The 13,715-nt window shown below is 37.6% G+C and overlaps 1 protein-coding gene across 7 annotated transcripts; it reads right to left on the minus strand.

Annotated features, from left to right (window-relative positions):
* Positions 1 to 403: 403 nt before the first annotated feature.
* On the minus strand, positions 404 to 12,407 carry tcaim (T cell activation inhibitor, mitochondrial). Of its 7 annotated transcripts, none has more exons than XM_077526230.1 (12): positions 12,353 to 12,373; positions 11,094 to 11,195; positions 10,759 to 10,853; positions 10,408 to 10,540; positions 8,765 to 8,915; positions 8,423 to 8,678; positions 8,110 to 8,232; positions 6,725 to 6,822; positions 5,295 to 5,386; positions 4,991 to 5,223; positions 4,780 to 4,911; positions 409 to 1,358 (listed from the first exon to the last, which is right to left on the minus strand). In XM_077526230.1, exons 4-12 carry the CDS (start codon positions 10,504 to 10,506, stop codon positions 1,133 to 1,135), a joined length of 1,410 nt encoding a protein of 469 aa, XP_077382356.1. In that variant the 5' UTR covers positions 10,507 to 10,540; positions 10,759 to 10,853; positions 11,094 to 11,195; positions 12,353 to 12,373; the 3' UTR covers positions 409 to 1,132. The 7 variants fall into 7 exon arrangements, with proteins under 7 accessions (XP_077382359.1, XP_077382356.1, XP_077382357.1 ...); XM_077526231.1 differs by lacking the exon at positions 12,353 to 12,373 and adding an exon at positions 12,314 to 12,341; XM_077526226.1 differs by lacking the exon at positions 10,759 to 10,853 and having other exon boundaries at positions 12,314 to 12,407.
* Between the last annotated feature and the right edge of the window lie 1,308 nt (positions 12,408 to 13,715).

Consider the following 13,715-nt stretch of genomic DNA (forward strand, 5'->3'; position numbering starts at 1 on the left):
TTTTACAGTAAAAAAAAAAAAAAGACTAAACAAAAAATATAATAAATTAGTATACGAAATTATCCCCCATTGAGGCAGGTTTGTGATGCGAGCAAATGTTGATTTCATGTCAGGGTTTGTTCAAGGTCACAGCGTTTCCTCAAACTGAGAACGTTTAGGAAATGCTGTGACCTTTGAACCCCGATGTGAAATTCAGATTAAGTGTAATTCTGATTTAATTTTTCTGCGAAATCTGACTTAGCCTATTGGGTACCATCTCATTTTTCCACCCTTGTGCTTTATCCAGTGCTATTCTGAAACTGAAATAAAATGCTTGGCTTTGAATAAATGAAACACATTCTGTAGATACAATATCCAAAAATGAGCCACATTCCATCCATTCATTTTTTTTTATGGCGTTTATCCTTCATTAGGGTTACAGGTTAGCTGAAGCCTGTTCCAGCTGTTTGAGCAAGACGTGGTGTGAACCCTTATAAGGTGAAAAACATGCAATAGAAGACCTGAGTCCAGATTCAAACCCAGAACATCTCCACCGTGAGGCAGATGTGCCGCTACTACTAATGCACATATATTTTGACAAGCACATTTCAAAATGTCTTAACTGAATCCAATTTAGCAAGCTGCAAATCATTTGGCAGTCAAATTGGTGTACGAGCGAGAGAGACAACTCGCCACAGGTCAGTTAACAAGCTGAAAATGGCAACTTTTATTTTGGTGAAAAATAATTCCACAAGAAGAAGTGCACAAAACAGGCATGTGTCATAGGACTGAGTTACGCGTACGTGAGTGAAAATACAACTGACCTAACTGTTAATTTGAATTTACATTAACTTGATTGATCCCACCTCAACACAAGCATTATTAAATTAGTGACCAAGTCATCATGTTTCCCCAAATACTGTCAAGTAATGATCAAACTTTCTATATTTACAGTTTAAACACTCTATTTGGTCAACTTCAGCAAAGAATAAAGTGCTTCTTATTCAATAAGTCATCATTTATTCAAGTCATTGTGAATTGACTGACCATGTAATACTAACATGTCTTTCTCTACACATTCTTGTTGAATACCAACAGATGAAAATTCACATTTAATAAACTGCTTAAAAATATTTAGAACCTGGTACAAACCTCAACCTTTCCAGTCCCAGGGGATACAAAGGTCTCCGTCCTGCATAACTGAGAAGTAGTGAGAAACGCAAATATGGAGGCCCATCATGAGGGGCGAACGCTGCTCCAACAACCTTTCACAGCAAAGGATCATCTGGCTGCAGGTGACACTGGGCTCCTTGGAGAGACCCCGAAGAGAAAGACTCCGGAGGCACGTCTTCGTCACGGCCGCTTCTTCTGCCTGCAGCCTGCATATAACACAAAACTGGCTGTTAATTCATTCACTCGTTGCCATTTTCCCTCCTGGCAGTTTTAATGAATTTTGACTGATTTTGCTAAGTCTGCAGAATATTGTGTTCTATTGCTATAAAAACAAGGAACCGACCAAAAGAAAGATTTGGGTCTCTTCTTTCATCAGAAAAAAAAAAAAAAAGTATGTTTGTGTCTGTCTACATTTTGCAGCAATTAGCATTAGAATATAACTACGTTTCATCATTATTCACAAATCTGTTTAAAACAGTGGGAAAAAAGAGCTTGTTGCAAGTGCAACTAGGGATGTAACGATAACGGCAATATTGTGATATCGCGATATTAAAATTGCCACAATATATCGTCATCATGTCACAATATTATTATTATTAATTCAATCTCTGGTGTAATAACCTTATTTATTGATTGATTGAATTATTTTTTATTTTATTATCTGTTCTCATTGCTGCTGGACATGTAAATTTCCCAGAGGGAGCCATCCCAAAGGGATCAATAAAGTCAAGTCTAAGTCCAAGTCCAAGTCTATTAAAAGCAGCATAGATGTCCATTTGTGCAGTTCTAGCACCATCTGGTGGCTAATTTTTTTAGTGCAGTTTATTTTTTACAAGGCATGTTTTGGCCCTTATATTTAAAAAACACGTTAATGGTCAGAAGAAGGGGAACATAATATGCTTGTGAACAGAGTCAATGTCAATGTGCTTGCATTTGCAAGTAAGTGCCTCTATATATATATTTATATATTTTTATATATAATATTTATAATATTTTTATATTTTTCATTGCCGTACAAACGCACAGTACTTAGTATGAGCTCATTTATTTTTACAATATTGTGACTTTGTATCGCCATCCTCCCCACAATATCGTGATAATTATCGTATCTTGACCTTCATATCGTGATATGGGGGGGGGCAGAACCACCCCCGCCCGACCACAGGGGACGGCGTCAAGAAAATTGACTAATTAGCATGCAGTAACACCAAGTGTTGATGCTTAGTGCCCACTAGAAATAGATCTTAAGGAGTTAATGAGTATAGTGTCGTATAGTGTGGTATGCTCGAGCCCACTAGCAGCAACTAGGTTCCTGACTATATAAAAATAAAAACAATCAGATACAAAATACCAAATACAGAAGCAGCGAAAACAGAAGTTGTAACGATGTGGTGGCTCTCGTTAACAGGCAGAATCTTGGCAGGATTAAGTTGCCAAATTGAGATTAAAATATTCTATGTACATAGACCATATTTGTTTAAATCTTGATACTTGATTTTTATTTAAGGCAGAGATTTTTTCCATTGAGATATAATTTATTAGTAAGTTTAACCAGTGGTCGATATTTAGAGATTGTTTATTTTTCCAATTGACAAGGATTATTTTTTTTAGCAATAGTAAGGGCTATAAATATAGATTGAGATTGTTTACATGGTAGCTCAGTTATTGTTAAGTCACCTAGTAAACACAGTCTTGGAGATAAAGGAAGCCTACAGTTTAATATATCAGCGAGCTTTTCCAAGATTTTAGTCCAGAAATGCAGCACTGGAGTACATGACCATAAAGCATGAAGATAAGTATCGGCAGTGTTTTGTGAGCACTGGAGACAAATGTCGGAGTCAGAGAGTCCCATTTTTTTCATCATATATTGTGTAATATATGTTCTATGAAGTATCTTATATTGGATAAGTTGCAAATTTGTCTGTTTGGTCATTTTAAATACATTTTCACTGATTTGGGTCCAAAAGTCTGGTTCCGGAACTATAGACAAGTCTTTTTCCCATTTTAAAGTCGGTAAATACGTTTTATTTGTGTATAAAAATAACTTATATATTTTTGATATTTTCTTTATTGTTGTTGGAGAAAGCTTTATAATATCTTTAGCTAAGACAGGCAGTTGGAGCGTATCCTGAAGTGTTGGGATTTGTTTCTTAACCATATTTTTAACTTGCAGATAATGTAAGAAATTTCCCTTTTTTATTTCATATTTCTGGACCAAGTTTGTATACGATATAAACTTATTATCTGAGAAAAGATGATGAAGGTGTGTAATTCCTTTCTGCTCCCATAGGCTTAAATGGAACGACTGATTATTAAGTTGAAAGTCGGGGTTATGCCAAATGGGAGAGAGCCCACAGGGCGCCAATTGGGAGTTTGTAATTTCTAATGCCTTCCACCAGGCAGTCAGGGTGGCGGCTATCATTGGGTTTTTAAAACAATGATGTCGTCTTATTGATTTTGTAATAAAGAGTAAATCTGACAGTCTAAGATTATTACAATCCTTCTGCTCCAATTCCAACCAACAGTTAGTATCTCTGTTGGGTTGTGTCCATAGCACAAGATATTGTAGTTGATTAGCTAAATAATAGTACATAAAGTTTGGTGCCTCTAAACCTCCTTTAGATTTACTTTCCTGAAGAGTAGATAGACTAATTTTGGCTTTTTTTTATTCCAATAGAATTTTATGATAGCAGAGTCCAGCGATTGGAACCAGTTAGACGTAGGTTTAAATGGAATCATTGAAAATAAATAATTAATCTTTGGTAAAACTTTCATTTTTATAGTAGCTATCCGTCCTATTAAAGAGATCGGAAGATTATTCCAGCGCTCCAGGTCACTACGGATACTATCCAATAATGGTGAAAAATTTAAAGAAGTTAATTCAGTTAACTTAGGTGAAATTTTAACACCTAAGTATTTTAAATTACCTGTAGGAAAGGAGTAGTGTGGATCCTGACTTGTAGGATTCCATGAATTTTCTGTAATAGGTAATAATGTTGATTTTGTCCAGTTAATAGAGTAATCTGATAAGTGAGAGAATTTAGTTATTAATTTAAATGCTTCCCCTAGCGAGATAGCAGGTTCTTCTCAATAGAGTAATATATCATCGGCACGTGTTTCTAATTTTTGACGCTTATATTAGACAGGTGGGTGTATAGACCCTTCCAGTGTGACGTTACGTTTTAGTGCGCCGCTTGTGTTGGAGGGCAGGGCGTCAATTTGTTTATTAGCAGCTAGCGAGCTAAGCTTTTAAAACTTCGATATACAGCAAGACAAGTATATCCGGACACAATTTAATGAATGATGATTTAACACCATAAAAGTAGTGATCGACGTACTGTTTCAAGCAAAAACAACATACTTTAAGCTTCTACTTCCACTTTGCCTTCCATCAAACTCCCTTTTTTTGTAGCTAGCAGCTCCAAACGGCTGGTTTCAATGAGTCGCAGTAATGTAGTGTCCTACTCGGGATGTTTTTTGTGACACATGACATATTTTCCACCTTTTAACGAAAACGCTTACCGAAAATCAAGTTCTGTACATTCATTTGTTATGGGATGTTTGCCCTCCGTGAGGCGCAGCGGAAGCTAAGCAGTTACATCAGCTGGAAGGTTCTACAGGACTCACAATTTTTTACGTTGAGTTCGTTGTCTGGCATTAGGAGCCTGACTCTGGAGGAAAACCTGCAGCTTGGGCAGGTCACAGTTGTTCGGTATCATGAAGTGTCCCATTTCATGAAGACTGGGATTAGAGCGGCCCCTGTCAATGATACCAAAGACAAAATCATGTCTTCATCACCGAAACGGTCCAAGCCAACCTGAAGAGACAAACGATGTACTTCTCCAGTATCATGTTGAGTCCCTCAAGACTTCTGGGGTGCAGACCAAGCCTCTGCGATATCAGATTGTTATGGAAGGCGTTAAGTGTGCCGTAGAGCTCCGTGATGGGCTGCACCGGGTCCAGCCTCTCCGCGTAAACCACCTGAATCCCACCCAGGAGGAAACTGATCCTCTCCTTGAGCCACTCGGTCCGCTGCTGCACGACGCGGAGGGCGGGAAGTTGCTCAAACAGCTGGGAGGCACACAAGCAGAGCAGGTGAGCAAATTGGAGGGGCGGGGCCTAACGTGCCTCAAGCGCATTACTTTGGTCCACTGATGATGAACATCCATAGTTCCCAGCATGACATGCCCGGAGGCGTTCATCCCTGATTGGTCAGCAAACACAACCGCGTGACCTGGAGGGTACAAGAGTTCATTCATCATCAAGTGGAAACTGTTTTTGGATGGCCCCCTTCAAATAGGTTGAAAATTGCCTGTAGATACCACAAGGTGGCAGCAAAACATTTTTTTTCTATGGACAAGGCTAGACTAAATGAAGCTCCTTAATCTTTTCAACAGTTCCAAGAGAAGATGTCACCAAAAGACATTTTTTTTTTTTAGATTAGACATGGCTATAACCTGAGCACAAAAACAATAAATAGATGATTTTTTTTCCAGTGAAGTATAGATTTTAAAAAATAAAATCTATGAATAGGTGAATTTGTGGGGGCACAATGTTTAGACAATAGAGTGCACATTTTGGTTTACTCTCAATTGGTTTAAGAGATACTATTGCACCATCATACACAGGTTTTTTTTGCAGGTATCAGCAAATCTAATTTAACACAATTTTTAATGCAACTTAAAACTAATTTAATGCCCATATCGTGCTGCATATACACACACATATACATACATATGCACATACAGTATTGGTCATATATTAAGGTTGTCAGTCTATTACAATTTTAAATCATCATTGCATGATTTCCAAAATTAACGTGCAATTAATCGCAAATTAATCACACTTAATGACTGTTCTAAATGTACAAATAATATAATAAAAAATATTTTTCAAGTTTTCATACTCTCGGTAATTATCTGAAGTGGACAAATATGGTTTCCAAATACAAATGTGTTTTTAGTTCATTGATACCGTAATTTTATAGTATGTAATTTGAGTTATTTGAAGCTAAAAATATATACTAAACAGTTAAAAGGAATGTGAAACACTGAGTTATCCATTTGTGCTGAGGTGGCATTAGTGTTTCATGTTGGACATTGGTGGCATGAACAGTACATTTTTTCTTTTCAAATTCAGAGCAACTGGTATTTGGAACATGAAGCAACTCGTGTACTCCAGGCCCTTTTGTTCATTGTAAATTACAACTTGTCACCAATCACCAGTTCCCACAAATACTGTACATATATCTTTTTTTAATCAGATTTATTATTGCTAAATTGTGTTAAAGTGACCCCTTTCCACAATGTTTGTATGTAAAACAAAGCATAGATGTTTTTACATCAATTGTATTTACATTTTTAATGCCATTTAAGGCCTTCATTTTAGCAAAATCTATTTAATGACTTGATGTATTTTTTTTTATGACCCGCGGAAACCCTGTCTACAATTTCACATTTTCAGATAGCACATCTTGGAAGCAGTCGACATGAATTTCAACTCATGCTATGACGGCCATTTCCCAGACAGATTGATTAAATCAGGTGATCATGGCCCCAATGACAGTTTTTACCTCGTAGGTTGCGCATGGCCTCTGGATTCTGCACAGCCAGTCGATTCAGACTCTGAAGCTGAGAGCATCTGTGGGCCACTCCCCAACTGCGCTGCCACCTGCACAATGGAGCTGATGTTACTTGGCTATGTATGTTAAACTTTCTTGGTCAAAAAGTATTTTGCCAGTTTGAAGTTTTTTTTGCAGGTGTCATATTTTTTGTATTCAAAATAAAATGGGAGACAGGTCTGGACTGTTGGCAAGCCAGCCTAATGCATGCACTCTGTGTTAACACGTACAGAATGTGGTGTCTGGTGGAAATAGGCAGAAAAGTCCCTGAAAATTACATTGATTGGATGTCAGCATCCTTTCAGCAATAAGGGTGCCTTCACAGATGTGCAAGTTAGCCACGCCATGGGTACGAACGCACCCTCTTACAGTATACCATCGGCAGATGCTGGCTTTTTTACTTTGCACTGGTAAAAATCCACATGGCCACTTTACTCTTTGGATATGACTCCTTGATTTCCAAAAACAATTTGAAATGTGGACTCTCGTCAGACCACAGCACACTTTTCTTTTCCACTTTGTGTCAGTCTACCTCAGATGAGCTCAGACCCACAGAAGTTAGTGGCATTTTTGGGTATTTTGCATGCTAGAGTTTTTAACTTGCATTTGTTGATATAGGATGAACTGTGTTGCCCTACACAAAGACGTCAGTATTTAGTGCATTGCCACCTGGGGGATCCGAGGCATTCAATGTTGGTTTTTGGCTCTCAGATTCTCTTGATGATATTATGGACTGGAGATGATGAAAATCCTGAATTCTTTGCACATTGACAAACATTATTCTTAAACTGATAACTTTCTTCTCACATAGTTGTTCACAAAATGGTGAACCAACGTCCCAATTTAAATGTCCACAACGTGTCCAAAATGAGTGGTGTGATAAAAATTCAAGCTGTAGTAGTTAGTTACAAAGTATTGCAAGATACAACAGCAATCAGAATGAGAAAATGTTTTTTTTTAATTTTTGGTGAATATTTCTGGACATTTATGGTGATTTTTGTCCCTTAAATTTCCCCAGTGTGTCCAAAATGAGAGGTATGATAAAAAAAAAATCAAGCTGTAGTAGTTACTTCAAAGTATTGCAAGATACTACAGTAATCTGAATAAGAAAATATGTTTCGATTGATTTGTGGTGAATATTTCTGGACATTTATGGTGATTTTTATCCCTTAACTGGAATTGGGGTTTGTAAATAAAGGTTTAAGTCACATTCAAGTTTGTGCAAATGACACCAAAAAAAGGTGCACTATGTTGAAAATGCAGATTTTTTAACTGTCGACAGACTCAAGTTCTAAAATTGTCAACTTGAGTTTTTAGATGTGTTTTGATGAGTGTACCTGATGTCAGGCAGGTCATATTTGTAGCATAGTTCCTTCTTCAACCGTTTGAGTTCTTCTCTCCGAGGAAGACTATCACTGTGCTTCTTTGTAGCCTCTGCCTCATTGTTTTGAAGCCACATACTGAAAAAAAGAACATAACATACATTTAAATTGATTTTTTTTGCATGAGAGCAAAAGAGAGAGAGCTTTGCTGGATGGGATTTATGTAAATTAGTCAACTGTCTTGATAGAAAGTTAACGAGTAAACAAATAGGTCCGAATACGTCCCCCTAATCTACAGTCGATGAAGTGTGAGCCGAATGCGACTAACCTGAGGGTAGGCTCAACTCTCGTGGCCTGCTGCAGCTCCTCCTCAGGGTCTCTGAAGCCAGTGAATGTATAGTAGCTCTTATCCCACTTGATGGGTCTGTAGAAAGGAATGGCGGCTTCAGCTGGACTTTGGGAAGATTTGGCCACTTCTTTAAGTTCCTTCATGTGCTCCATGGGCAGACTGCAGGACTTTAACACATTCGTCACTGTGCTCAGGACATCGTTGGTACGCAAGACAAAGCTCACTGAACGGAACCCTTAAACCAAGTAAGAATGTTTAAAGCGTCTATAGTAACACAACAGATGGATATTGTGGTCAATATTACTGCATGAAATTCTGTACCTGAGGAAAGGAGATCTTGCTGCACGTCACTGTCGTCTTTTGTGTTTCTCACATAAAAGGTGAGCTTCGTTGGCTGAAGTGACCGCGAGCCAGGTTTCAGGAGATTCTCCAAATAGCCGTTTAACCTCTTTAAGGAATTTTCATTCACTTCCTGTAAATCACATTCAAACCATACACAACTCATATAAATATGATAGCTTAACGATGCATACAATCAGCTTTATTTCTAGGAACCAATACAACAGCTGTATCATAAATTATAAGTTTACAAAGGTTACTAAAATGCCATTCAGATTACAGAAGAGCGACACCATGGCATCACGACGTTCCTGATTTGTGGTGGTGAATGATGAGTTTTAGAGTGGGTGCCAACTGCCTCCTCAACATCTCCTCATAGCTTCAACGTAAGCTATTTGTGGTGTTTCCTGTCTTCCTGTTCAGTGTGAACAGCAGTGCAACAAAATGGCAGGGTCAGGTCGCTCCACCAATCGTTTATGCTAGGTGTGTCAAACATGCAGATCGTGAGCCAGAAGCAACTCATCAGTGGCTCCAATGTGGCCCATGAGGACAAAACACAAACTTCAGTTTTTCACTAATTGTAACTGTTGTTGATAATTACTGAAGGGGACACTGATGACCACTTCAATGACATTCTGAAATTTGGCTGTTAGTCAGGATGTGATGCAAAAATGTTGAGAATTTTCAAATTACTCTGCAATAAGAATGTTTTCTGAATGTACTTGTAATTATTTGCAAAAAAAACTAAAACAAAACAAAACAAAAAAAACAGGAATATTTTCTATCTATCTTATTAGTCCATGAACATATTGGTCCTGCCCACTTTAGATCAAATTTGGGTGAAAGCGGCCCTTGAAATAATATCAGTTCGACACCCCTGGTCTATGTGGCAGCTGGCAACATAGGGCAACACAGTCTAAACTTAAGTCTAAAGTCAAAACTACAGCTTCAAAGTCGTGGAAATTTGTCAGTAAATTTACAGAAAGTTTCCAGCAAGATTGTGTAAAACTTAAGAGTACATTTCCATGGGAATTTAAATTGTGCAATTATAGTCACAATAGGAAACTATTCGTGGGAATTCTAAGGAATGCCTGAAAATGGCTGGCACTGAAAGTGTTTAAATAAAAATTAAAGGTACAGAATAGTGTACAGAATAATATTAAATCAGATATATAAACACAATTATAAACAAGATTTCCCATAAACTGATATCCAAATTGATTGCTCTCCTAATGAATTCAATTCCATGGAAAGTTTGCAACTTTGTCAATTCCCAACTCCTCCAACTCCAACTAATCCTCACCACTTGCGTGACTAAACTGACATTTTAGTTTGCAAAAAAAAAAAAAAAACAACAACAACAACAACAAACACGTTTTTTATTTGCACAATAAATTACTGAAGGAAATACATAGAACAATGTTTTTTTCTCTCTCTTCAATATAAGCTAACCTTGACCACTTTTGTTACAATTTTGGCATTGCATCGTGGGGTGGTGTCAATATAATGTTTAATAAGAGCCATTGCATTCATCACGATTATAGCTTGCTAGGCTAATAAGTCTATAAAAATCACTATTGATTTGTTGCATATTCAAACTGTGGATGATTGAATGACTGATTTACCCGTTCTCTGGGATATTGACCAAAGAAGTCAGGATGGACAGCAAAGTAAAATGGCCTGAGAGCATTGACAGCGTCTGCTCCAGACAGAGCTCTCTGCATGAATAAATGGGTGGCAACATGTTTTCTTTCCAACCTACCAAAACAAACAAACAAACAAACAAACAAGTAAAAGAGCAACCTTTTCAACAACTAACATAGAAATACTGATGGTGTTGTTTTCTCTTTAGCTCTTTCCACATTTTCCTTATTTCTTTCAATTCTAGTACAATATAGACAAGTAGTACAGTATTATACATTAATGTGTCAACATTTCCAGGGGGAAGTGTTTTTCTTAGCAACACATTATTTCACCTTGTGGTGTTTTGAGTTCTGTGATATCATAACATGAGCTGGCTCACTCCATCCATCCATCCATCCATCCATCCATCATTTTTCTTTTTAAGCCCCTAAACAAAATAGATGCGCGCTGTGTAAAACACTCATCATTCCAGAATGGTACATCACATGCCATATATTGGTAAAACTTTACATTCAAGATTGAAGTCTACATTAATCGTATCTTGTTTTACTTCAAAAATATCCAAGTGTGTAAAATATATGTCATCTTGACACTTCTTTCACACTAACCAGAAGATTTATTATGGATTCATATCGTTTTAGTACTACAGCTGAGTTATCCAACACACCTGATGGTACAGCGCAGGAGGCAGTGGACAGACATAGTTGATGCCGTGCGTTGGACAGATGAACTTTAGCTCATGATCTCAGCAACCGCTCCATCAGCAGTCCTGCCATTGGAAGTGACAGAACAGAACATTTAAAGTGACTTTGATTGACCACAAATAAAGTTTTGACTTCCACAGCATCAGAGGGACCTTATTGTTTGTATCAGACCGGAAAGGGGTACAAAGGAATTTCCAAGGCATTAAATATGGCCATAGACCACAGCATAGTGAAGACAGTCCTCGTAAAATGGAAAAAAACAAAACAAAACAGCACAATAGTACCATTTAGCACAACAGGACTTCCCTCTAAAATGATGAAAAGACAAGAAGAAGACTGGTCGGGGAAGATGCCAGCAACACTCAAGGAGCTGCAGGAATTTCTGTCAAGCAAGTACTGTACAGGTTACAACAATCTCCTGTCTTCTTCATATGCTTGTATTATGGGGCGGGGTGGCAAGATGGAAGCATCCAAGCATCCTACTAGTGTGCTTAAGTGTTTTCCTATTGACAAAGCATATGAAGGACATCGACTAAATGCTCAAATTGCTTTACTTAAAAGTAAATTTTGGACAGTAAGCAGCAGAATTGTTCCTTTTCTTACTCACAGTACGAAGAGCCACTCATTTACACAATTACCGGTATACAACAGGTGCAACAGAGGGAGGGAGGACTGGGGATCGAACCTACTAACTTTCACACTAAAGTCGACCCCCTTAGCACAACAAAAGTATTTTTAGTTCTAAATAGCACACTGTAATGTTATTGTTAAGTCACTTCAAATCAAGCCTGTGGAAGTAGCGTCACCTGCGTGCCAAATTATGGCCAGCGTTTACGAGGTGACAGAAAGAAAAGAAAAAAAACTACGTTTGACAAGGATGTAATTAAAAAAAACAAAAAAAAACATTCTCCCACTAAAAGTATATGATACATCATACATGACAGATGTTAGTCCAGTCAAAACATTTACATTACGCAATGGAGCGATAATGTCACTCCTGCTTGCTGCGTTTGAGGTAAATGCATCAAGTAAATCATGGCTGAGGGCTCCTATGAGCTTCAATAACATTGCTAGCATTGAGAAGATTAGAAAATGTCATCCTCACTGTTGTTAATGTATAAGAAACATTTAATTGGAAGTATTAAATGGCAAGTGAAAGACTTGAGGAGGTGAAGTACTGTACTGTAGTGTGTTGACTCCAGTTGATAGGAGTTTGCCTTGCCTGGTGCTCACTTCTCATGTTGTTAGCTGCCAGCTGGTTGGAGTCTTCAGTTCAGTCGCCTCGCTTTTCTTCTTCGGTAAAATATTCATTCATCCTTTAGTGCCTCCCGCTGGATTGGAGGAGCCTTCGCAGTTGCCCTGCAGGTGTAAAATACTGAAGGCACTGAATTTATTTTTTGATGTCATCAAGTGAAAACTTACAGCAATTGTATTATCACTATTATTATTATTTCAGAAACTTTCCATTAACCTAAATTTGTTTTAGATCTACATGATCGGCCTACTGGAAGAAAAATCTACATTTGACTTTGAACATTTCCTTTCTACCCTACCCTCCATTTTTTTATTCATTTCATTTGGTAAATATCATAAATGCATAAATACATTTGAACCATGAACAAAAGCAGTATAGTATTGCATAGAAAATGGATGAATGGACGTTTTGGTGTTGGTCTTTCCTTGAGAATACAGTCATCTACATAATGGATCAAGTTAATTCCTGACATAAACCCTGTAAAGCACAAAAAAGCAGGTGTCAAATTAATTCTCAACGCAGGCCAAATTACAGTAAAGGTTTCCCTCAGAGGGCTATTATGGCTGTGAAAATCATATATTTCATCATATTGTTGCGTATACACTATTAGTAAAGGGTTAATATCTTTAACAAGTGAAGAAAAGTTCGACATCAGATTTTCTGCCAAAATGAAAAACGCTCAAATCCATTTAGCAAGAGATACAAAGTTGACACACCTAATTTGCATAACGTGTCACATAAAATGATTTGGCAGGCCAAACCTGGCCTCTAAGCTGTTAATGAAGGAATCTGTTGTGGATGTCACTACACATTATTTATTTGTATTCAAATGAAATGAATTGCAGTAAATAAAGACATTTGACCTGCGATTGGCTGGCAACCAGTCCAGGGTGTCCCCCGCCTACTGCCCAGAGCCAGCTGAGATAGGCGCCAGCACCCCCCGCGACCCTTGTGAGGAATAAGCGGTCAAGAAAATGGATAGATGGAAAGACATTTGACCACAATATCGAAAACAGACAAGTTATACATTTGTACATTTTATTCTGCAGCATACAATTGCTTCATGTCCAGAGAAACTACTGAACCACACAGACAAAAAAAGAAAAAGAATAAGAACATTTCTGTAATAAAGGCAAACGCTGAATCAATGTTAGGCGTTACATGATTGTTTAAGTGATACTGTTTTCTCTGTTTGATGCATTTCACTACCTACAACAATGAAACACTGATTTCCTGAGTTGCAGTAAAGGCATAGAAATACAAAATGCAAATGAGACACAAATCATACATAACATCTCTTAAAAACAAAACAAAAAAACAAACAAACAAA

The sequence above is a fragment of the Festucalex cinctus genome, chromosome 7 (genome assembly GCF_051991245.1).
Source record: "Festucalex cinctus isolate MCC-2025b chromosome 7, RoL_Fcin_1.0, whole genome shotgun sequence".
Classification (NCBI taxonomy): domain Eukaryota; kingdom Metazoa; phylum Chordata; class Actinopteri; order Syngnathiformes; family Syngnathidae; genus Festucalex; species Festucalex cinctus.

What these genes read in the sequence shown, in the direction of transcription:
- tcaim (XM_077526226.1), bottom strand. Translation starts at nt 11,128, where the DNA reads ATGTCTGTCCACTGCCTCCTGCGCTGTACCATCAG. An exon ending in TTCATCATCAGTGGACCAAA is followed by an intron (nt 5,224 to 5,294) that starts GTAATGCGCTTG and finishes TGTGCCTCCCAG; the next exon opens with CTGTTTGAGCAACTTCCCGC. An exon ending in CTCAACATGATACTGGAGAA is followed by an intron (nt 4,912 to 4,990) that starts GTACATCGTTTG and finishes TATCATTGACAG; the next exon opens with GGGCCGCTCTAATCCCAGTC.